Here is a 25,213-nt window from a genome sequence, read left to right on the forward strand (position 1 = left end):
GGGAGAAAATTTAGCTGCAAGATACAATAGTTGATGTCATCTGTTGCCCTTCTCTTAAGAGTTTTCAAAGTCCAAACTGACACTTAGTTGAAAGCCTGAAAGTAGAATAACACATTGGTAAAGAAACTCGCATCCTTTAAGGATTTAGACCTTACCTTCTTTGGGAATGAGTTTGACTTTCTTTGGGTCAAATTCAATGAAACTCTTATGCCTTGTCACTTTTTTTTTTCTTTTTTAAATTTATTTATTATAAATTAAGCTTTGTAATTGCTCAACCAATATGCTTGCATTGTTTTAGGTTGTAGTGGGCCAACAGCCACCTTGTTCTAACTGTCCATTCTTAGGCCCAAATAAGCCTCATTATGTCCACCCATTTGGGCCTAAAATGGAGTTCTGTTTAGCTGAGCCTTAAAGCCCAAAGAAGTTAGGCTCAAAAATCAGCCTTTCACATTGATAAATACGAACAGCTTTAGCATCAATATGCGCACATTTTGTATTTTGCATCCACTGGTGCGGATGCTCTAATAAGCTGAATTGTCCAACATGCCTTTTTTTTAGCTCATTGACTATCTTAATGATAACTCGATCTGATCTGATGATGGAACCAAAAGTTTCTCCAGCCAAAAAATAAGACACTAACAAGTTTGCAACCAGCCTAACGAACCAGAAGGCAGTACTAATGAACAAGCCACGCACTTATATAAGTCATTACAACTAAGATGCATATAAATAGGAGCTTCACAAAATACATTCTTTAATAGAATGGTTCAACAGTTGCTTTTTGTTGAAATGTCAAAAAATAATGGTATTGGTAACATGCTAAATTGATGATGGGCTTAATATAATTCAAACTACACCTTGCTTATACAAACTAAGTAGCTAGGCCCTAATTCCTCCCAAAATTCTTGTGGGTTTGGACTTTGAATACTGCTTTAGCCAGCACAAACTTCACTGTCACTGGCATCTAGTACAACAGTACATCCCTCCAAAATGAGTTGGCCATAGTATTAAAACAATATAGAATTACTCCAGTCAGTCAATCTAATGGAACTTTGACAGTTGAAGAGCCCATGTGATATCCAGTTTGGAATCGCATCATCTTACCAAAGTATGGAATATTTCTCAAGGACATTTCATTCACTACCTGCAGGAACTTGTATATTTGATCTTTTTATCTATTATCAGCTGAGTATCCATGATTTAGTTGTTGTAATTTTCACATGGCTCGTTATGATGGTATGGCAGCCAACAATTCTCGAGACCCGCCTAAGTATTGTGGAACTTGCTGCCTTATCTCTTCAAAAGCGCACAATGTTTCTGAATCGAGACCACCAGCAAACTGCAGACATGCATACCACAAAACTGAATGAAGAAGAATTTTCACAATTTTCATCCAAGAAAAACAAATTCCATATCACAAGCTAAGCTCACAAGAGCATGCTTTATGAATTTAAACAATTACTAAAGTTTGCAAAGAATTTTAAGTTTGAAAAAACTAAAATCAGTGCCGAACTGCACCATCACAATTACTTTTATCTCCTTTGTTGCTGGCTTTTCAACTGTATTCATTAAATATTACATTTTTAATTTACAAACTTTTGTCCTTGTAGTATATCAGACCTTGCAGAAGTGGGTGCTTAATGCACTGGGTACAACCTTTTTAGTATATCTGAAAGTCACGTGCATGTTGAAAAAGAGTAGGGAAAAGAAACAATAGTAAAATAATAAAGAAAAGAAATTAATCTAATTCTGCCAACCTGGCAGTTTTACTCCCATAGAAGGAGATTTGGACTAGAGGAAACTGAGTTCCTATTCGGTAGACTTTATAGACAGCCTAACAACTAAAATGTAGTGAGGTCTAATCACCACAGTCCTTACTCTTCACATGCTTCCAATGGGATTGCTATGTTTACCTTTTCGACTTGAGAATTTTCCAGTTTATATTTCAAAATTATTGAGATCACAGAAACTGCTGACGTAAGGATTACCTGGTGAGCTCTATATGCAAACTGCACACCCTGAAGCAGAAGAGATTCTTGACCACATTCCCTATCTGAATTTCGAATGGACTCAAGCTCCAATGTCACTCTTTTCATGTACATCTTAGCCAGATTCATAGAAGCCTGCTTTATCTGTACAAATTTGCAAATAAAAAACAAATTCAATACACCGTATTACAATTTAAAGAACGTGCAATAATAGTGACATAGCTTCCAACTTTCCCACTTGGTAATTTGGAAGAGCATACCTTGCTCACGATTCCTGAATCAAGCATCCACTCAGTAGGAATTTTGTACTCCTTATAAGACTGCATAACTGAATTTCGCAGCTTGATCAGCCTTTGTATTCTCTGCTCCGACCTTGCACAATCAGACAAGAGAGGGGAAAATCAACACTCTGACTAGATAAAAGGCTATGAATATGATTATGAATAGATAAAAGAATTAGAACATATTTCACTTAGTTCCTACTTGTCTAGTAAGCTGGCCATCTTCTTTAAGGCAGCCCCGCAGGGAATGTTAGTGTCATCTTGATAGGAAGAGATCTCACTTTCCAACAGTTTAAGGCCACGATATTCAATTGCTGCTTCTCGCATGGCATCAGCTTTCCTCTCTGGCCACTTGAAATGCTTTAACACAGCCTGCTCATCAGCCTGTAAAGACAGGATATAAGTCAAATGTGAGAGGAAAAAAATAAGAAAAATAAAGAAAGGTAAGAGTCAATGTTATTGCCAATGTGAAATTCTCTTACAGAACCAGAACACCACAGTAAATGTCCTCCATAAATCGTGCCTTTATTTATTTATAAAAGAAAAAATGTCTCATCTTCAGAAACGCTATCTTAGAACTATGCACAGGAAAAGCACATCTTTGGAGGAAACAAATGATCATCACAGAATGCTGTTAAACATTGTCCTCACACATATTATAGTAATTACTAGCATTCTAGCATTATGTACACAAGGTCCAAAATAGTAAAATGATTCAAAGCATGTCACATACATTATGCATCAAACTCAGACTGCATGTGATGCAAATCCAATTATCACAAGACATACAATTGTTGTAAGTATGCCTTTAACCAAGACTATGACATGGAAAAAGTGATGCATCTATTCATGAATCTGAATTTCTCAAATAATTAAGCATCCCTTAGGGGAAATAATGCCTTAGGTTTAAATTTCCAAATCTCCAGAAAATTATAGATTAACATATATAACTACCATAATGGCCAAAAATAATACAAGAGAGAGAATGTGTGGGTTTCAAATAGGGAAAATCTACCAAACTCAATGATATTGGACTCTGGCCCAATGTTATTCTCGTTCTGTTTGATAGACATTGACTAGCTATCATCTACATACCTATAGGGGCAACGGCTTCTAAGGTACCTTGAGACTTACAAAATAGAGTTTCCAAGTAACAGAAAGAGTAGATGTTTATGTAAACATATATCGGCTCTTATTTAATTAAGCAGAATCTTAATTATATCAGAAGGCTTTATAAATTACCAATGATGAGAGTTCTGTGTCAAGCCAATCTACGAATTTTAAGACATCTTCTATATTTGTATAAGCTGCAGCTAGCACCTTCTGGATAAGGCCATTGATCAAATCTCCTTTAGTTTCAATATCTGCTTTAATCTGGAAATCATAATCAGTTGTTAATTAATGGTTCAAACTTCAAACTGAATCAGTATGAGTAGAAATAAATCAAGCAGTTAATCGGTAGGAAATTGAAATGCTTACAGCTAACAGATGTGCTGAACGGTTTTGAATTTCTCCAACTATGCTACTATGTGCACTAATAGCTGCTGGTTTATGATGATGCCCTGATCCTGGAGAGTCTCTCTTCTTCCCCTCTTGCCTTTTTAATGAGTGATAAAATTCTACAAGTGCTGGAGCCTTTTGAGTAGTAGCCACACCAGCTGAGGGCTGAGGTGGGGGTGGTGGTGGTGGTGGAGGTGGTGGCAAGGATGTACAAGGCCGAGCCTTTCTTTCTAAATCCGCGACTTTAGGAATCGGACGTAATGCTAGTGGTGGTGGAGGTGGTGGTTTTTGAATAGTACTCACCTCATTGATTGGCTCCTTTTTCACAATTGAGTGTTCCAATTTGCTGGCAATTAGTTTCTGAATGTCTCTAAATTTAGGGCTCTGGTACTCCCCAAGTGACTCCCTCTTCATCCAAAAAAAAAAAAAAAATTCAAAATTGTTATACTACTTGAAAATTTTAAGACCCTCATATTTATTCTGTATGAAACTGGTACAAGATTGTTTTTTTATTGCATGTTTTAAGTGAAAGTTAGCAACATTTAAGAACATTTGACAAAACAATTGAAGTGATGATTGATTTATGTGTGTATAAATATAATTCCTGTTAAATTTTGAAACAAAAATTTGCAATTAGCATCTAGAGCAGTAACAAAATGAAAAAGTTGATAAATTTATAAGAAAGTCTCACCTGGTCACGACAGCTAAGAGCTGCTATCTTTGCTTGAGCAGCAGCAAGATCCTCAGTGAGCTTCTTGTTCTGTGAAAGCAAGTCCAAGTTCAAACTCTGAGCCTTATCCAACTCTGCCTTCAAGGCCAATACCTCAGACTGCAAATTCTCAACCAAGTCCTTGTTTTTCCCATCTGGGTCATCTTCGTTTCTGGGATTTGAAGACCGTAGTTGGCGTGGCCGAGCAAATTGCTCAACAACATGGCGGTTTCCAGTACTGGTGCGAGTCATAGCTTTGTTAAAGTCCACAACTTGGGTACCCTTTTGAGAAGAGTGATCAATGGATTTAGGCTTGGTCAGAAGAAGAGGCTTCCTGGCTGATGATGGTGGTGTAGGCTTTGGAATTGGAGAGTCCTTGGGTTTAGCTTTAGGAGAAGCTCTTAAGCGAGATGGGGTTGTGGACGGTGACATGTTGCATTCATTTCTCTTTCTTGTTGTTGTAGTGGATGCTGGTGGCGGTGGCGGTGGAGGTGTACCTTGCTTCATGGCTTGCAATTTAAGTCAACAATGGTCTGCAAATGCAAGTGAAGCAAAAGACTCACATTTCTGAGAAGACAAAAAGAGATGGGATTTCCTTTTCTCTTCAAAGAAGTTCTAAGATATGAATAATTACTGCATGGAAACTTGAGGCTTGTGTTGTGCCCTTTTTATCATTTCATCCAAAGGAAGAATGAGAGTCAATGGACCTTATTTTGAGTTGTTGTCTCTATGCAATAACTATTGACCCACAAGAACCCACAAATAATAGGGGGCTTGATTGTTCTTCCTGCTCTTCAATTGAATTGACCCTAAACATATCAGACAAAACCTCAGCTACTAATCTTTGTTGGGTCCTTGACCTTCTTTAAGGAATCAAACCCTTTATCTTCCTTCTGTTTTCCCTTTTTTGGGGGGTGTTAAATTCATCTTCATTCTTCAACTCCACACTACACTGGACACACAACCTCCTATTTTTTTAATTCAATTTAATTATAATGGGAGCATAGGTAGGACCCCTGATAACACAGTGTATACATATATACATACATACATTTTTTTTTTTTGAGAATCCAATATATACATACATACATATATATATATATATATATATTTTTTTTTTTTTTTTTGAACCTACACACATATATATATATTAATTTCCTATAATGTTTAATTTCATCTCTCGAAATTATCAATAGTTTCTTTTTTTGAATAGAAAATTTTCAATAGTTTCAATTTAAACCAAGTCAATAGCACTCTTATCTTACTATCACTATGCCAATGATAATTGCAAGTTTTTAAAATGTCAATATTATACATTAAATCACATGCTATTATCACAAAATCAGGATCTAGAAATTTCTTCTTTTTTTTTTTTTTCAAATTTTTAATATTTTTTATAATTCAATAGTTTTATTTATTTATTTTGAGAATCTATAATTCAATAGTTAGTTTCAAAAAAAAAAAAAAAAAGAGAATCTATAATTCAATAGTTGGGGTGAAGGAACTTAATCTTTGATATTTTCATTAAAAACATTAAGAATATCAATCAATTAAATTATAAGACTCTTGATTTCAAAATTTTAATATTAAATTCATGTTTTGCTATCTATTTCAATTTTATATATGTATCTTCTCAAAAAAAAAAAAAAAATTGTATATATAACTTAATGTGTGGGATAAGTATTTCCTAATTCAACCTCTTTATGAATTTTTTTTAAATAATGCAAAAATGCTGGCCTAACAAATTTTCTTGGATGTTTCCATCCTTTACTGAATTCATTAAGTACCACCCTAAAAAGTTTATTCGACATTAAAATTTTGAAAACTGGAGGGATCATTTTCAATATTTTATTAGCTCATTAATTTTGAAAATTCAGAGAATAATAAAATTAATGAATATTTTTTTTTGAATTGAAATTAATGGAAATTAATGAAATTTCTTTTTTTTTTTTTTTTTTGAACCGAATGAAATTTCTTAAACATTACCCTTTCATTAAAATTTCAAGAAAACAATATGTTACCTAACATATCTCATTATTTCTTGCATTGAATTTATTCTTTTTCTTGAATTGAAAACTTTACAGTATTCCTTTCTTTGTTGCCGAACGTGTTTTCTGTTTCCTATAATATTCTATCTTAATCAATGTCCTTTTCATAAAGATCATTTTCGTAGTCAGACGGCTGCCATTAGTATCTAATAATAAAGATGGTTTTAATTATATAGTAAAAAAATAAAGCACCAAATTTAGAGAGAGAATAAATACAATATAATTGAATAAAAATGAAGACCAACTTTGGGTAGTGGATTCTATAAAATAATGACTACAATCCAAAGCTGTCATCTTAAAGCTTACACAGGCATAATTATTAATTATTACTCAATTCTATTGTATTAAAAGCATAATTTCTTTCTATAAAAGTTGTCTTCTAAGGTGAAACTCTTCTCCAACCTCCAAATGGTTGTCTCAAACACACGTTAATGGGTGTTTAAAGCCATTTACTAAGAACAACACCCTTTAGGCTTTATAGGGGTTGGTGCATCTTAATGCATTTGCAATTATAATTTCTTTATGAGAAAAATATTTTTGTCCTATTCTAGAGGTCAATAGTTTTGTGTATCTTTTTGCTTTTACCTTTTGAAATGGTTTTTGGTTATATAAATGTTATTCTTTTGTAATAAATTATAAAAGTTTTACTGTTGGTTGTGATTGTTCCACGATTACTTGTTGCAATATTGGAATATCACCTCAATGATGACAAGTCACAACAATAATTTTATACAAGATTCAACTCGGTTTTTAGTGGATGAAACCGTGAAAGTGCTCTAAGAATGTGACTTGAAATAGTGATTGCCACTAGCAAAAGATAAATTTAAAGAAATAATAAACAATGGGTCCCATTCTTCACTATATTCATGATCAATGTCAATATCAAATAAAATAAAATTAATACATGGCCTTCGGATCTGGTTTCTCCAAAAAAAAAAAAAAAAAAAAAAATGTCAAATCAAATTTGTTCTGGTTAGGAACTCTTTAACATATTATCTGTCGTATCTGTTAAGCAAAATTAAGATTAGGTTTGGATAGGGTTAAACATAAAGAATTAGGCAATGGATTGAGATCCTCATTCTTGTTGGTGGGCTTGAGCAGAAAGTGACAATTGTTTTTACAAAATTAGAAAAACAGACCAGCCCCTGAGGCTGTAGCTTTTTAGCTAATAATATGTTAACAACCAGTGAAATTAACTGTGGTTTTGGGTGTTTCTTACCTAACAATCCCTTTATAGACTAATAAGTTGGCAACTTTTTTCTGGCAGCTAAAGCATGAATTTTCCATTTCATATATGGAAGAATAAACATTGACATTTAAACTAGATTCTAGAGAGAGTTACCAATTGGAAATCCATCCAAAGCCAGTAAGAATGATCTTTTTACAAAATTAATTTACAGAACAAAACTACTCAAAAAGTATGGTCTCAAATCTCAATGATCCTTTACGTAAAGCGAATTTTATATATATTATAACTGCATTAAAAGGCCCAAAAGCAATTCATAAGAGGGAGTGATGGGTTGTCATCATTCCTTTTGATGTAAAAAAAAAAAAAAAAAATTAAAATTAAAATCAAACGAGAAATCTGCTTCAAAACATGGCAATATGCCTTTAGGCATATGAGGATGTCTGGATGTGCTCTGGCCTTGCTGCATTAAGGAGTGCATGAATGTGACAAAGGAATATAGAGCCATGTGGCTGTGGCCTTTTTGCAAACATTTTAGCCGAGATAGCAATTAAGAAACTTTTCTGGGATTTTTCAGATGGGTCTAATGTGAACATGTCTGTTTGTTCCAAGAGTATACATGTCGATTAGCTCACCCTGGAAACTTGAGTGAAACACTCTTAAAACACCATTGTGTGACTTTCTAGGGAGAGTATTTAAGTGCACATTTTGGACACTCTACACCATAAGTACTTGTTTGATGCCACTTCAACTCGAAGTCAAAAACACACACACACACAAGAGTCGAAGTCGAATAACATATTTGTCTACTTAAGATAAAACCTAATTAATACCACCCTATCCATATCACGGTTCACGGGTTCTTTCGACTCAGTTTGATTTGATTTGAGAAAGGGTGCAAGAATCAATTTTCTATATTTGCAATTGATCATTCTTGAGAAACCAAAAGGGTGCAGAGGACAAGTACAATAATGCCTTTTGGAAATTACAAAAACTACAAGAGTGTACTGCTAAAAAGGAGGCGTGCTATCTGTTTTCAGTTCTCATTGCACCGCCGGTTTATTATTAGCATAGCATGTGAACATATTAATGGAGAGAAACTATTATGTGGTTAAGGTTTTATTCCTAAATCCAACCATGTTCACTGTCCCATTATTTAAAAGAGTAATGCTGCGGCCACATTTTATACAACATTTGAATTGGCAAAGATTTTAACGGTTTTCATCTAAGTCCATCACTGATTCACTTTGTTATTTACCATTAACAACATGTCTTCTCAATAATTGTGAAAATTTTGTGATAGCTATTGTGATCCTAAAGTTATTGCATTTAAAATTTTAAATGATGTGATACTAAATACATTTTTAGATTACTGTCTAAAATACTACAAAATGACAAAATATAATAAGTTTTACAAATTGATATGTCACTGAATATAGAAAAGTAATCCAACATTGATTTATTATTTGTAAGCATTTTATAATAAAATTTGTAGTAGTTTAGCATTTTTCTACATTCTTTGGCTAATTGCGAAGTAGTGGTCAAAAAGTAGCTAGGGAAACACTGTGAGACAGGGTTGAAATACAAAATAGACAATACCTGAAAGCAAGAAACTGAATTGCTAGAATCCTTCACAGAAATATAGCTACAAATTTCTACTGCCTGATGCATCTCCTTCCAGGCACCAGCTCCTTGCAAAGCATAATTGGTAAGCAACATCATTGGTCTTATCAATCTGGTTTGGATTGGAAAAACAAACACACATGATCAAATATGTTAATGCATCTTTAGCCTTAATAAGTTGGCATTCACAGCAATGTAAATTGCAGACAGTTCTGGTTACACCGTATTCAATATTCTTGCAGTGTTCTATTATATAAGCGTGTGAAAACTGTAAATGACAGACTAGTTGATGAAATGGTATAGGAAAAGAAAACTGGAAGTGTAAGTGGAATTTCCTTTGAAGGAAAACTTCAAATTTTACTGTTGGGTTTGTTGCAACTTCACATCATGACGGTGCCATTTGTTGCTCTGATTGTGATTTGTCATTTGAGAATATATGATTTCTTTCATTGCATTTGATAAATTTTTAATAGCTTTTACTCAATTTCACGTGCTTATTAATTCTGTTGCTTAACGACATCATTCATTGTATTGTTGTTATCTTATTTCTGGTTAGTGCATCAACAACAGTCACGTAATGCTTGAGATACACCGTCCTACTTCTAACCGTGCCTAACTTGATGTGCCTTTAAACAACATAGTTCGATTGCTTAGCAAACTTGCATTTGCAGAATTCCGCTGAACATGATGAGATCGTTTTCTCATTCCAGTCAAGCTGATTACAAGACTTGTCTGAAACTGTAAATAACAATAAAATCTAGTAACAAAAAAAAAAAAAAAAAACCTTCTTCACAGTTGTTAAGATAGTGTGTTTTTATTGTTGTATAATAAAAAAGTTGTCTCATAGCATTAAAATTGGGGACAGGCTTAGATTTAGTGTCCAGTAATACTGGATCTGTTGAGACGATGACTTGTACTTACTTTTGGCCACGTGTCACCATCTGGCCGAGTTTAGTGTACTAGATGTACTGGACCTAAACAAAATCCTTAAAATTGCACCCAATTGTGTTAGTGCATGTGTAAACCTAAGCATTGGCTCTGATGAACAAAATTGGGAGCTGAATAATAAGAAGTCATTTGGCACCATTGACATTACCCCCATTGATAATATTTTATAATAAAATAAAAGGGTAAAATATACTAACTTTCCTTGTAAGTGTGATGAAATATTTGAAACAAATCCAAAGTGAAGGAAAGGTTATAGTGGTGAGGGTGGGATGTTTATGACCATTCACATTTATTATTGTCTAATTGTTCTCTCTTTTTTTTTTTTTTTTTTGGTATGCAGCTTTGATTTATTTTATTTTTTTATGTTAGATATATTATAAATTTTATTACATACACTTTACAAAATAATGTGTCCATTAAACACTTAATAAATAATTAAAAATATTTAAATTATGTCATGAATGCGGTATTGCAATAAAATTGGTAGAACTTTAGCTCTTTCCTTCCTTTCTTCCTTTTATATACCATTTTTAGCTTTATAGACTCCACAAAGGGTTATAATCTCAGTCTACAATTACAAAGGTTAGACCCTTTTATAGTTGTACTCTGATAATGTAATGTATTATAAATCCGGTTTAAAACGCTAATTTTACTATTTTCGTGTGTGTTCTAATAAGTATTACTGTTTACTCAACCAAAAAAAAGAAAAAAAAGAAGACTCTACAAAGGTAGTGGGTCAGTCATGGTTAGCAGATTAATCTTTGGTGGCAATAGTAGTCCCCACCAGGCCACCACCATATATATATATATATATATATAATAAGTATTACTGTTTACTCAACCATAAAAAAAAAAAAAATTAAAAGAAGAAGAAGAAGAAGAAAGACTCCACAAAGGTAGTGGGTTAGATCATGGTCAGCAGTTTAATCTCTGGTGGCAATGGCAGTCCCCACCAGGCCACCACCATATATATATATGATTAAAAAAAAAGAATACTAATGTTGAAAAAAAATAAGAATAAAACAAAACAAAAGGTTACAGTTTGAAACATTTAACAAAAATTTCAGATGGGCTTGTAGATGAAGTAAGCTTTTGTATGATTTTTGAAGTAATCAGCACTTCTCTTTTGTTATAGTGTGAGATAAAAACATGATTGTTGAGAGGGGCATTTTAGATGTTAAGGCACCATCATCTTCTATTTTTCACAATCCTAAACACATCTATATATAAATATATTATTATATATCTAAAAGCTGAAGTGTAGTATTTATTGTTGCTACACTTCTATTAAGTTACATCAGCAGTCACATCATCCACCTATTTCTAACATTCTCTCTCTTTTTAATTTTTTTTTTCTTATTAATTTCTCAACTTAATGTTATACCTTCTTCAACTTTTCCCCTCTCTTTTACCTTTTCATCTTCCCATTACCATCTATTTTAATATCATTGTTCTTCTACCCCTTTATCTTCTTTTATTTTTGGCTTTTCTTTTTCCCCTCCTTACTATAAATTTACAATTTTTTATTTCATTCTATAAGTAGTTTTCCTACACACATAAGGTTATTTCTCTCTATCTCTCTCTAATTTTTTTTTCCATTTTTTGGTGAATTTTTTTTTCTTGCATCTCTACTTTAAGTTGATGAGTTTTTGTATTATTTGGAACTCTACTTTGAGTTGATGTGATTAAGTTGTGTTTTTAAGTTTTTATCTTTTTTCTTCTCTTTGATTTCATAGATGTTATCCTATAGCATTATATAAAGATAGTATATAAGAATATAATGTTATTTTATCACATAACATAACATAACATGACTTGGATAATGTGGTGTTTATAACAATATTTTTTATTTTTACTTTTTTCTCACATTATTTTCTATAAATATCTTATTGTTCTCTCTCTCTCTCTCTCTCTCTCTCTCTCTCTCTCTCCATTTTTTAATTTTTTCTTGCAACTATACTTTATATTGATGAATCGTTGTAATTTTTAAAACTCTATTTTGGGTTCATACTCTTTGGTTTTTTTTTTTTTTTTTTTTAGTTCCCCATTACAAGTAGTATATATATCTCTCTTTTATTTTTGGTTTGATTTTTGTTTGGGTTAATACTTGATTTTTTTGGAAGTAAGAATTTGAATTTATATCAAAATACAATCTTGGCTATGCTAATAACATATTGACATTTGGTCCATTTCAGTTCGGTTCGGTCTACTTTAGTCCACTTCAGTCAATTTTGGTCCAATTCTGTCTACGTCGGTCCACTTCAGTTCAATTAGGTCCATTCGGTCTACTTCGGTCAATTCTGTCCAATTCAGTCTATTTAGTCTACTTTGGTCAATTCAGTCTTGTTTAGTCCATTTGGTCCATTCGGCTCATTCAGTCCACTTCTATCTATTCGGTCCATACGGTCCACCTAGATATATTCGGTCCAATTTGGTCCATTTAGTTCAGTTAGGTATATTGGTCCAATTTGCTTCTTCAGTCCACTTAGGTCTATTCGGTCCAATTTGGTCCATTTTAGATCACTTCAGTCCAATTTGGTGTACCTACTTAAACATGGCAAAATACAAGTTTAGGTTGAGAGAATAAGAATTATTTAATAATCTCCTTTGTACAGTCCACGGCTATCGGCCTGCATTGAGCTCATGACACATCTCTTAAATGGGCCCATCTCACGCTACTTGCTAACCGAGCATCTAGCTTACACCCTAAATAGGCCTGGTCCGAGCTCTCGACCTAACCGAACAACTTCTACTATACTGAGGTCAAGAGATAATGGCTTGGGAGAATTCACCTGTAGAGCAATTATTGGTGCTTGGTGCAAGTTCCAAGTTCCAAGAGAGTCATGTCAGCCACGAATAGTAGGTCACATTTGGTCAGGAATATAGCTCAAAGGAACCCATCAACATGGGAAACCACTCTCTCATCATGATGACCTCACTAAGGGAGGTCTATAAATAGAGACCGATGGGTAGAGGGTTGGGGGGTTGGAAAAATTTGGAGAGAGAGACATGAGTGTAGTAAGAGAAAAGCTTCTCGGGGAAGAAAGAAGTTCAGTCCAGATTTCTTTAAAAAGGGGGTCGATTACATTGTTACTTCTTAGTTACGTTTTATGAAAGTGTAACTCTCATTTGTTTTTCGTAGAAGCTGTACTGCCATCTTTTGGGCCTCCCATTGTTGGATATTCTTGATCCACAATACAAATAAATTGGGGAATCAACCCAAAATTTTCACTCCATTGGGCTACACCACATCCACATCCTTAATTATTTATGTAATATCAATTGTAATTATATGATAAGTTTTGGTTATCATAATAATCTCCTTAAGAGAATAATAATTTGAATAATAACTTTGAAACTTAAAAATTTTAATTGTACCAAAAGAAATTAGGAAAATATAATGCATAATAACAATAGTTAGAAAAATATGGACCATTTCATAAAAGAATAATATCAATAAAAAAATTATATATTTGTGAAAATAGATTGATGGAAATTACTTATTGAAATTGTTTAATTTTTAGAGAAAACAAATTATTTAAAATAAAATTTAGATAATAAATTATACATATTCAATAGAAGTTTGTTATAAGTTTTGATTATCATAATAATATCTTCTAAAAGAATGGAGAATTTGAATAATTTATTTAAATAAAAATTATAAATACATATTGTATGGCCATCGGCCCATCACCAGTAGGCCCAATTGATTTAAGGTGGTCAATGCATCTATTGCTCAGTAGGTTAAGTTGGGAACCACTTCGGTCTCAGGGACTAACCTTGCTTAGTTTCATTCCGGAATATGTCGGTAGTGCCTTGGGGGGTATTGCTACCGAGCAGTGTTCGGCGTGTAGCGCAAGTCCCAAGGACTAAGCTCTTGTTCCTAAGGTGGGTCCCCCTCTCATCAGGAATAATCTTGATGGGCCCCACCTGCACGAAAAATGCTAAAGGTAATCATTGCTGACCCACTACAGGAAGGCTATAAATAGGAGGAAGGCAGGATAGAAAGGGGTTCGACACGAGGGGGAGAAACTAGAGAAGAAAGAGAAAGTGGAAACTGACTTAAGAGCAAGACTGTTCAGTTAGCTTAGTTAGAGACCTTTCCAGCTTTAATTCTTGTCCTAAAGAACTTCCCGTTGTATTGTAGGATATCCATAAGCCCACCATAATAAGTAAATTGTGAACCAAACTATATCCTTGACCCATTAACCAAGCATAAGGCATGCACATACATATATTTATTTATTTTTCTTGAAGGTATAATCAACCTCATGCAATTCATTTAAAATTAATGATGTTAAAACAAATAAGTAACTACCCTAAAAATTATATTTGTATATTCACTTAAATCTAGCCAAATCGAAGTAGACTGAAATACTATATTAATGTAGCTTAACAAAAGTGTAGCAACAATAAATGCTATGCTTAAGATTTTAGATAATACAAGTTTGAGATTTATATTTTTAAAATAAATTTGGATTTAGAATAGGTACTCTGAACCCAAACATGTCTTTTCCCTATATACAAAATGCACAAAAATGGACTAAAGTGGATCAAAATAGATTGAAGTGGTCCGAATGGACCGAAGTAGACACAAATAGACCAAGTGGAACAAAGTGAACCGAATGAACAAAATATGACCGAATAGGATCGAAGTGGACTGAATAGGACAAAGTGGAGCAATGTGGACTGAAAAGGAACGAATGGACATAATGGACCGAATAGGAACAAATAGGACCATAGTGGACCGAAGAGGACCAATGTCGACCAAATAGGACCGAAGTGGATAAAATGGACCGAATAGGACTAATTTGGACTGAATAGAACCAAAGTGGATTGAATAGGACCGAATAAGACTTTTGAATATTTATCATTTTTATTGCATTTTTAGGGATCATATTTCTAATTTCTAATTTCTATTTTGTTTGTATTTTTTTTAACTCAAAACTAAAGAGTTTAGCCAAATATAATAAAATCTCATACTTTTCAACCAAAAAAAAAAAAAAAAAAAAGAAAATAAATTTTGAGCTAAAACTTAAAAAGCAAACCTAAAAAAAGAATCAATTTAAGGCCCAATTAGTGCAAAATGGATCGAAACTGATCAAGTGGACCAAATTGGACCGAAGTGAATTGAAGTAGACCTAATTGGATCGAATGGGACTGAAGTAGGCTTAATTGGACCAAATAACAATTGTTTAATATTTTGGGAGAACAAATTATTTTCAAAAAATTTTAGAGAACAAATTATACATTATATTACAATTACAAAATAATTATTTATTCCATGCATCGCATGGGTCAACAACTAGTTATTATATATACTAGTCACAAACCCGCGCGTTGCGCGTGATAATTTATTTTTGGGTGATCTCATTAAATATATTTTTTAGAACCTTACATATAAATTTTTTGAAAAAACCCATACACACACACACACACACACACACACACACATATATGTATATAATGTGAATCTTTACATATATCTTTAAATAAACTCTATATATTCCACTTCTTTAGATGTGTAACACCATAGACTACTACTCCATGATGATAATTGCTAATTAATATTATAATTTTTTTTAAGGATCTCATTTGTAACGCTTCTTGCCATTATCATATATTTACGAACTGATGATTTACATAACAAAGACGTTAAATGAGAGGTAGCATCATTCATTAGATTTGCAAAAAGTAATAGTGTATGAAAATTACACACACACACACACACACATATGTATGTATTTATATAAGGTTAAATGAAATGTCAAAAAAAAAGGATTTTAAAATTTTATTTCTTATGCAATTTCTATTATTACTGTAGAACATCACTTTTTTAGTTATGATTGGAAATATGGTTTCCATGATTAAAGTTTGGTTAATTTTAAGTTTAAATTTAGTACTATGATTTTATTTAATTGTTGATTATTGATTTAATTTTTTAAGTGAATGTAATGGTTTATTTTACTACACTGTAAAGTTTTTAATATTCTCTGTATGGACATATCTATTTTATTTTTTACTTTTTATAGCCTCTTTGTTTTCCAATTAACGTCTACTAATGACGTTTGATTTTTTTTCTTTATCTACTCTTTATTACTTTGTATTGTTTTTTTTTCTTTACCATCTCTCTCTCTCTCTCTCTCTCTCTCTCTCTCCATTGGCAACCTATCGTTTTTCCAAAATTTGATGATGATTCTATGGCATTAAATATGCGTTATTAGTTTCTATATGTTATATTTGGTTTGATAACCTCATTATTATTATTTTTTTTAAATTTTTTTTTGAGAAATAATTACAATATGCTGCTAACCCCACAACTCGAACCCTTTCCCTCCTAGATCTCCAAGCACTTTGTACATGGGGAGGTGTCAATTCAGCTACAAGACCTCTGGCTTATTTTTTTTAATTAAGTGTTTTCAAATTGCCATTTGTTTTGTATTCCATTTTTCTTTTAATGTATTAGGTGTGAGAATGAGTGTTTCCCTAGCATGACTCCACTTTATGAGGACAATCTTATTTATTGAATTTAAGTAAAATATTATATGTTTAATTTTTTAATATAAAAAAGTAGAGGAAATATAAATAATTTAATGATATGGAGGATGTAGCTAAATTTAAATGTTGAATGAAATAATATGAGAAGGAAAAAAAAGTAAAAATAAAAGATATAACAATAAACATCAAATTATCAAAAGCATGCTATGTAATATAATAATATATATATTTTATAAACTATCTTTAATTATTTATAATGCAATATGATAACATTTAACAATCAAAGTGAAAAAAAAAAAAAGAAAAAAGAAAAAAAAAAGGAAAAACATAAAACATAAAACACAAAACTAAATTGCATAAATCTAAAATAAAGTTTTAAAGATCACAAAAATTTATCAACCTAAAACAAACAAATAACATTTTTTGTGAGGGAAAATTAAGCATAAAATGGAAGAGTGAATGACAAATTTATGCTAAGAGGATGATAATAAGAAGAAATAAAATAAAGGAAGATAAAGGAAAGGAGGAAGAGTGATATTAAGATAGAGGGTTTGGGGAGATGAAAAGGTAAAGAGAATGAGAAAAATTGGAGAAAGTGTAAATTGGACACTGATGTGACTTAACTGGATAATAGCAATAATAAATGTTACGCTTCAACTTTTAGATATATATAGATGCACATTACACATAGGACTATAGAAATTATGACGGGTAAGTTCTTGAATCGTTTGCAAAGTTAAAAAACCATTTCTCTTTATTAAAAACTCACATCAGAGGAGAAATTCAAATTCACCATCCTCAACATAGATTTCTAATCATGGGAAATTTTAGAAACTAATTTAACATTTGGGGAAAGACAAATACAAGAGGCTTGCTTGTTAAGATGAAGCTTTTGTATGTAATGCTACCAAGGAAGCATAAATACCATCCTTGATATTGATTAAAATTTCATGCTTGCCTTTCTCAGCTATGACTCCGTCTTTGACCACAGCAATTAAATCTGCACCCTTGATTGTGGATAAACGATGAGCTACCACAACGGTGGTTAGATCAACCATTAATCGATCCAATGCATCTTGAACCACTCGCTCAGACTCAGCATCCAGAGCACTAGTTGCTTCGTCTAGTAGTAGTATTTTAGGCGCCTTCACTACAGCTCGTGCTATAGCCACTCGTTGCTTTTGTCCCCCAGACAATTTGACACCTCGCTCACCTACTGTTGTATCATATCCCTACATTCAGATTCCGCATTCCTTATAATCATTATCAGTCCCACAAACACATATAGATTACAAACAACCTCATCAAATAGGCTTGTTAGATATATTAGGGTCCTATAGCCTAAACTTGTTGTAAGCCTATGCTTACATGTCAAGTCATCACTGTAAAATTATACTAGCAGGACAAGTTATCTAGTCCTACAAGGATCATAAAAAAGATTAGCTAATAAAGAAGTAATGGACTTCTAAACAGTTTATTTGCCTCCCTTGAAGGCACATGAACTCAAGAATAGTCTAATAACATATAGTTGCCAACTAGTCTATCTCACTGAAGCAACTTGATTGATCAGAGTTTTTACCTGTTCTAAACTACTAATGAACTTGTGTGCATTTGCCAATTCTGCTGCGGCTAAAATTTCGGTTTCAGTTGCGTTTCCCTCCTTACCATAAGCAATGTTGGCTCGAATAGTGTCATTAAATAACATAGGCTCCTGGCTCACCAAACCCATTTGTTGCCTTAACCACTTCAGTTGCAGCTTTTGGATTTTAATACCATCTAGTGTAATGTGACCTGCATTAGGATCATAAAATCTCTGCAACAATGAGATCACTGTTGATTTTCCGCTCCCACTTTCCCCAACCAGAGCAACCGTCTGATTAATATAAAATTGAATTTGTTAGTATATGGATATTAAAGTGAGACTAAAGTTTTTGAACCTTCTGTGTGGCTTGCCATAATGTAAAGTACAAGAATAACTTATGATGATGCCATGTCCTAACAAATTACCTTGCCAGAATGAATAGCCAAGCAAAGATCCCTGAATATTTGAACATCAGGTCTAGTGGGATAACTAAAGCTGACATGGTGAAGCTCAATTTCTCCCTTCACATCTTCTATTGTCATTCCGGAAGCATCACTAGAATCTATCTTTGATTTCCCGTTAAGAATTGCAAATATAGAAGCAGCAGAATTCTTTGCTTTACTGGCGTCTGGGGCCAAGGAGCTTGACTGAGAAATTCCAATGGCTGCCAAGGTGAGAGTATAGTAAACCTGTAATTTAGGATACGAAAGATTTTATCAAGGGATAAATCGATGAAGAATTTTACCTCTGAAGTAATAATAAGTTAGTTAGAATTTGAATGCCTGACTTGGTGGACAAGCCAGAAGATCTTACACGAAAAACTTCGGAGAATGTTGCTTTGCCATCCTTAACAAATTGTGCTCCAGCATAATAGCAGCATGCATAGACCGAACCCATTAAGAAGAATGATAGCCCAAAACCTATCCCGCTGATTAACCCCTGCCTTTTTCCTGCCCTAGTAGGGCCTTCGCATTTCTTATTGTACAATTCCATCATCTTCTGTTCAGCACAGAAAGAAGCAACTGTTCTTATACTCCCTACTGCGTCATTTGCAACTTGACTTGCTTCTTCATACATTTTCTGTGACCATTTAAAATCTCAGTATTGTTCAAAGGGACTATTTGAATGCATATGTTGTTCATTTCAGATGTTTAAACCATTAACTTGACTAGGGATAGGGATTTCTTAAATGTTCTTTTAATAGTTAAGTCTATTCAAATATTATAAAAAGTAAGCTTGACATTGGGGTGCAAAACATGCATTCAAAAAGTTTAGGGTGCAAAGTGTAATCAGGGGTATAGTTTAGGGTGGTAAAGTGTAATTTTCCCCAAAAGAGTTTGTTTTCCTTCATTACCCTCTCATTTGAAATTAAATCTCTGTTATGCATTGGAGCTAGATGACTATGAAGTTTAAAGCAAACCTGAGCATCTGCATTGGATCTTTGCATGGCCTTTATTTGGGCATATACCCTTGCTCCCAAGAAAGGTAGCAAAACAAGAATTATTAAAGCCAATTGCCAGTTTGTTGTGAAAGCAATAACCAAGCCTCCAATAGCAGTTGCAATATTTTGAACAAGCAAAGCAAGTGCATCTCCAACCACCCCTCGCATAGAAGCTGCATCTGCAGAGAGTCTTGCACCAAGTGCACCACTTGAGTGCTTAGCTTCATCAAACCAACTTACGTCCATATAAACTACTTTCTCAAAGCACTTTGACCGGATCCTTCTTACTAACTTACACCCAGCAACAGAAAATAAATATGACATTGATGGTTGAGCCAATAGAGATGCCACACCAAGAGCAATAAAAGCTAATGACCAAAATTTTGAATCCTTGCGGAGTTTTTCTTCTGGCTCATAGAAAGTTTTTATTATATAGGACATTAGTATCCCGTAAACAGGTAAAATTAATCCATTGGCCACCGCAGCTATAGTGCCTAGAAGTAAAACTGGGATCTCTGGCTTGTTAAGATAAGCCAGGTGGTGAAGTGAGACTTCTGGAGGCGGTTTGGTTGTTGCTGAAGCAGGAGTAGTGGTTTCTGCAGGTGTTGTTTCCTGCACACTCACTGCATCAGGCACACCAAATGACTTCGAGAATGAGTGATGACTTGAATTTATTCTAGTAAGTTCTGTCCCGTCCTGATCATTTACAGCATTTTGTTCCGACACTGTGCTAACATCTTGCAACAGTATAAGCTGACTATATGCTCCTTCGGGAGCCTCAATTAGTTCAGAATGTGTACCTGATTAATCAAGAGGGATAAGAATGCAATACTATGTTTATCTCAAGAATGATCTAATTAGCATGGTGATCAATTTAGTAATTTGAATTTTGGATTTAACCAGAAAAGGAAAAATGTAAACATACTTCAAGCTAGTTGCAATGCTTAGAGAGAGAGAGAGAGAGAGAGAGAGAGAGAGAGGCAACTTGTCTTTCTGAAACAACTATCAAAACTATATAGCTAAACATGAATATATAACGAAGCGCTAATACATTCACAATAATGATGGGAAACTTGTAGTGGAACTTAGCTGCTAGAAAAGAACACACCAACAAATATAATATATATACCTTTTTCAACAATTTTTCCTTGATGTATCACTGCAATAGTATCAGCATTCCTCACTGTACTCAAGCGATGGGCAACAATAATGGTTGTCCGACTGGTCATAATTCTGTCCAAAGCCTCCTGCACAATTCTCTCAGATTCAGCATCAAGAGCACTGGTGGCTTCATCTAAAAGTAGAATTCTTGGGTCTTTCAGAATTGCTCTGGCTATAGCAATTCTCTGCTTTTGGCCCCCAGATAGCTGAGTTCCATGCTCACCAACCATTGTGTCTAGTCCCTGAATACATCAGACACAAAACCATATTATGACATAGCTTCCAATGCTGTAAAACCCAGCGCACATATGTTCATCTTTCTACAAACATGGATATTCCAAGAGGGTTCTGTCATAGTAGAAACAATATAAAATTCCAAAAAGGACATGCAGACCAATAAATCATTCTAAACAAAAGATTAAATGATGAATTAAACCTGAGGAAGTTTATCTATGAATTTAGCAGCATTAGCAAGTTCAGCAGCAACTCTTATCTCTTCAGTAGTTGCATTGTCCTTCCCATAGGCAATATTGTCTTTAATGCTACAAGTAAACAACACAGGTTCCTGGCTGACGAGGCCAATTTTCTGTCTGATCCATTTTAGTTGGAACTCTCTGAGGTTAATCTTGTCAATAAGAACTTCACCAGCTTGCGGGTCATAAAATCTCTCAATCAAACTGATAACTGTTGATTTCCCACTTCCACTCTGTCCAACCAAAGCAGTGGTTGTACCACCAGGTATTGAAAGAGAAAATCCATTGAATATATGTTCTTCAGGTCTTGCAGGATAACTGAAACAAACATCCCTTAGTTCTATATCTCCATGAATATCATCTAACTTCAGGCCACTATTGTCATAAGCGTCTATCTGTGACTTCCTTGCAATTGTCTCAAACATTTTAAATGCTGCAGCTTGTCCAGCAGCAAAAGCACTCATGCATGGAGATGCCTGCCCCAGATTCCTGGAAATAAAAATTAATTTATATAAAATGTAAAAATCTTTAGCTTTTTGTACTCATAAAATATCTCCTTTGATGTGTTATATGTGGCAGAAATGGGGCTTCAGGGGGTAATGAATAGTCAAATCTTGAACAAACATGCAGATTTGGTATAGTATATATATGACAGATTATAATATGAGCATAATGTATCAATTTAATGAATAATTTATGAAGTGAAATGCAACATACGTGGAGCCAACCAAAACAGCAAACATTACAGTAATGACATCCCCTCCTGTATATCCTTTGTCAAGTATCATTTTCCCACCATACCATACTGCCAATGCATAACTGCAGTATAAAATAAACATAACCACACCAAGACTCAACCCAGCAGCCAAGCCCTCTTGAACACCAGACTTGTAAGCTTTGGTTAAGGACTTGTTGTATTTAGCTATAGCTTGCTTTTCCCCTGTATATGATGCAACCTGCATGGAGAATGGACATCATGATTGAATATTATTTTAATAAAAGAAAGGGAAAATCAAAGAGTTGTTATGCCAAGTATGCATACAGTTCTGATTGAACCAATTGTCTGCTCTACTACAGTTGCTGCCACTGAATAAGCAGCTTGCCCACGGGATGCCATCTTTCTTATAACGATGTTCATGAAAGCACCAGAGATGACAAGAGGTGGAATCGTGGATAGCATGACACAAGCAAGAAGCCATCCCTTGATGAATGCTACAACAAAGCCTCCTATGAATGTTGCTACCAACTGTACAAAAGTTCCAACCTGCAAATTACAAAAATATATAAATGGCTAAATAAGAGAGCATTTTAAACACCAATTAGGGATGCTTGGAGGAGATTGTAATGGTTTCAGGTGTTTGTGTGGTCCATCAATACCTTCTCACCCAAGGCATCTCGAATAAGAACAGTGTCTCCTGACATCCTCCCAATTATTTCCCCGGTGCTAGCTTCCTTGTCAAAGAAGCTAATATCTTGCCTCAAAATTGTTCTTAAGTATAAACTTCTTATTCGTGCAGCCTGTCTCTCCCCAGTAGCCATCCAACAAGTCATCTCTGGCATAAAGAAAAAGTGGGGTATCTCAGTTCCAGTCAAACATTCTAGTCTCTAAGCCATCTGGTATGTTTTAATGTGTAATCTCAGCAAGAAGGCTTATGTACTTACGGAAAAAAGATGCAGCACCGGTTCCCACAGCCAAGTATAAAAACTTTAAGGACCCCTGAGAATTAAAACGATCAAGTTGCCACTGATTACAGCAAATTATTGGGATAAACATACCGTTGTATTGAGTTAAGCATTACCAGAGAGACACTGTAGTTGGGCAAGCATTTTAGAGAACAAAGAGACCACTTTGAAAGAACTGTTATAAGATTAAATGGAGTCCAGATTTCTGACGAATGGTGATTAGTATAGAGTAAAATTATGTTTTTTTCATGCAGCATGGTGAAGAAATGCTCAAATTTCAGAATTTAGCATAGATTTACGGCAAATATAGATGACTATTATCAGGTTTTTGTTGCAAAATACCTTGGAAACCTCATGAACTATATCTTTGGTATTCACAGTTCTTCCAAAAGAATCAATAATATTTCCCAAGGCGATGATCATGAGAGGAATAGAGATACCGCTACCAACAGCAGAAATTGTGCCAACTAACATTAATAGATAATCCAGGTGGTCAGCAAAGGAGAAAAGCTTGTAGTATGGTACTGTATTCGTGCTTTCCTGTTTCCCCATTGTCTTGTTTGAATGTTGTTGGTTGTCTGTATTTTCTTTGGCCATGTTGCCTGCAGCAATACTTATTTTGCTACGGTTTATCACCTTGAAGAACTTGGATTATATGACCACAGCTGCAAGACAAACATATTTAGCACCCCATAGTTAAGGCAGAATGCATAAGTGAAGTTCAACATAATGATGTGAGGCAAGATGAAGAAATATTTTAAGCCTTCTCTCGATTTAGGATCATGAGTGTATATAACATTAATTGATAAATAAACCAAGGAACAGATTTTTTAGTATTTCTCTTCAAGCAAAGTTAAAACTCATCTAATAAAAATTATAATCAAATTTTCTTTTCTATTCATCATTAATTCTCAAAACTAATAAATTCTAAGGGCAATTAAGAAAATATAAATCAGTAAATGAATTACAAAATGACAAACAAGGAATCGGATTATCTAGCCCCAATAAACTGGTATCAAGGGAAACTTCACAAACCAAAAAAGTAGTAATATACGAAAGAATATTTATAACTCAATGAAGTTTGTAGAAGATCATTTCAGTGCAAGCACAAACCAAATTAAATAGTTTGGGATACAAGAATGAATGAGAAGAAGCTGTTCCCAAATTATCAAACAATCCTCAGAGAGCACGCAAGAGAGAGACAGAGAGAAACTGTAGAAAACACCATTCTAAATAAATATACTTTTGAAACAGTTACCATATTAAAGGTTCATTCTTTGGAATCATGGGGAATGTATAATAGGTGGTATTAAGTATTTACTAATCAACAGCAACAAAAATGACAAGCATCTGCATTAGCCAATGTTGTTATTTAGAATAAGAAACGGTTCTGAGAATCAGACAGTATGCAACACTCAGTCAAAAGAAACCATTACCGCCTTTACCGAAGATAGCATAACTAAAAAGCAACAACCAAGTTGCCAAATAATACAACTTGCAACCCAAGTACTGTTCATATGTATATCTTTAATCATGATAGTTAAAGAGAAAAAGAACCGAATTTGTTTCAAGATAGGATTCCAAGAAACAGTAGACTAACCAAAGATGTCAAGAACACTCAAAAAATTATCACTGTTTAGAATGTTTGCTTAATGTTGCAATTGCTCTGTCTCTGAACAAGCCAGGCTTTATAAGATACAGTCAGTGCAACATTTGTCAAAACTAAGTTCAAAGTTCAATCTGGAAAATGGAATAATAATAATGAGAAGAGTAATAATTAAAAATAAATAAATAAATCATTTATTGTAAATAAGTTGAACCCAAAAAGTTTAGTTCTAAAACTCTTTTCCTTTTTCCTTTTTACAAACAATCTCATTATCCCTTGAATAATCTAGGATGCAACTGCATGGACATGGGTATGGGTATGATATGACGATATGGACAATTTTTGAAAAATTATAACATGAGACGGGTAAATAAAATACCATTACGACATAGGTAAGACATGAATATAACAATCCAAATGAAGTATCCGTTCATCCTAAGAATAATGTATATAATATAATATTAAGCTCTTTGGGGACTTTAAGTT

General features: G+C 33.7%; 2 protein-coding genes across 8 annotated transcripts; both read right to left on the minus strand.

Moving 5' to 3' along the window:
* Positions 1-677: 677 nt before the first annotated feature.
* On the minus strand, positions 678-5,377 carry LOC126688787 (protein CHUP1, chloroplastic). Of its 3 annotated transcripts, none has more exons than XR_007644353.1 (8): positions 4,461-5,377; positions 3,749-4,177; positions 3,512-3,643; positions 2,472-2,653; positions 2,249-2,360; positions 1,989-2,132; positions 944-1,339; positions 678-886 (listed from the first exon to the last, which is right to left on the minus strand). XR_007644353.1 is itself a non-coding variant. In XM_050383619.1 (8 exons), the coding sequence occupies exons 2-8, from the start codon at positions 4,983-4,985 to the stop codon at positions 1,229-1,231; spliced, it is 1,635 nt and encodes a 544-aa protein (XP_050239576.1). In that variant the 5' UTR covers positions 4,986-5,011; positions 5,113-5,377; the 3' UTR covers positions 678-1,228. The 3 variants fall into 3 exon arrangements, 2 of the variants coding, with proteins under 2 accessions (XP_050239576.1, XP_050239575.1); XM_050383619.1 differs by having other exon boundaries at positions 678-1,339; positions 4,461-5,011; positions 5,113-5,377; XM_050383618.1 differs by having other exon boundaries at positions 678-1,339.
* A 12,140-nt stretch (positions 5,378-17,517) lies between these two features.
* LOC126688789 (ABC transporter B family member 11-like) lies at positions 17,518-24,876 on the minus strand. Of its 5 annotated transcripts, none has more exons than XM_050383621.1 (13): positions 24,722-24,876; positions 23,464-23,786; positions 23,101-23,155; positions 22,816-22,991; positions 22,481-22,702; positions 22,156-22,394; positions 21,402-21,927; positions 20,934-21,207; positions 19,784-20,604; positions 19,177-19,443; positions 18,789-19,052; positions 18,361-18,654; positions 17,518-18,013 (listed from the first exon to the last, which is right to left on the minus strand). In XM_050383621.1, the coding sequence occupies exons 2-13, from the start codon at positions 23,716-23,718 to the stop codon at positions 17,660-17,662; spliced, it is 3,747 nt and encodes a 1,248-aa protein (XP_050239578.1). In that variant the 5' UTR covers positions 23,719-23,786; positions 24,722-24,876; the 3' UTR covers positions 17,518-17,659. The 5 variants fall into 5 exon arrangements, with proteins under 5 accessions (XP_050239578.1, XP_050239580.1, XP_050239582.1 ...); XM_050383623.1 differs by lacking the exon at positions 24,722-24,876 and adding an exon at positions 24,558-24,577; XM_050383625.1 differs by lacking the exon at positions 24,722-24,876 and adding an exon at positions 24,380-24,543 and having other exon boundaries at positions 19,177-19,362.
* Positions 24,877-25,213: the final 337 nt, after the last annotated feature.

Source organism: Quercus robur, chromosome 6 (assembly GCF_932294415.1).
Source record: "Quercus robur chromosome 6, dhQueRobu3.1, whole genome shotgun sequence".
NCBI lineage: Eukaryota > Viridiplantae > Streptophyta > Magnoliopsida > Fagales > Fagaceae > Quercus > Quercus robur.

What these genes read in the sequence shown, in the direction of transcription:
- LOC126688789 (XM_050383621.1), bottom strand. Translation starts at nt 23,718, where the DNA reads ATGGCCAAAGAAAATACAGACAACCAACAACATTCAAACAAGACAATG. An exon ending in CAATTGGTTCAATCAGAACT is followed by an intron (nt 22,395 to 22,480) that starts GTATGCATACTT and finishes TTCTCCATGCAG; the next exon opens with GTTGCATCATATACAGGGGA. An exon ending in AGGAAAAATTGTTGAAAAAG is followed by an intron (nt 20,605 to 20,933) that starts GTATATATATTA and finishes TTGATTAATCAG; the next exon opens with GTACACATTCTGAACTAATT.
- LOC126688787 (XM_050383619.1), bottom strand. Translation starts at nt 4,985, where the DNA reads ATGAAGCAAGGTACACCTCCACCGCCACCGCCACCAGCATCCACTACA. An exon ending in GTTCAGCACATCTGTTAGCT is followed by an intron (nt 3,644 to 3,748) that starts GTAAGCATTTCA and finishes TATGATTTCCAG; the next exon opens with ATTAAAGCAGATATTGAAAC. An exon ending in TTGCATATAGAGCTCACCAG is followed by an intron (nt 1,340 to 1,988) that starts GTAATCCTTACG and finishes GCATGTCTGCAG; the next exon opens with TTTGCTGGTGGTCTCGATTC.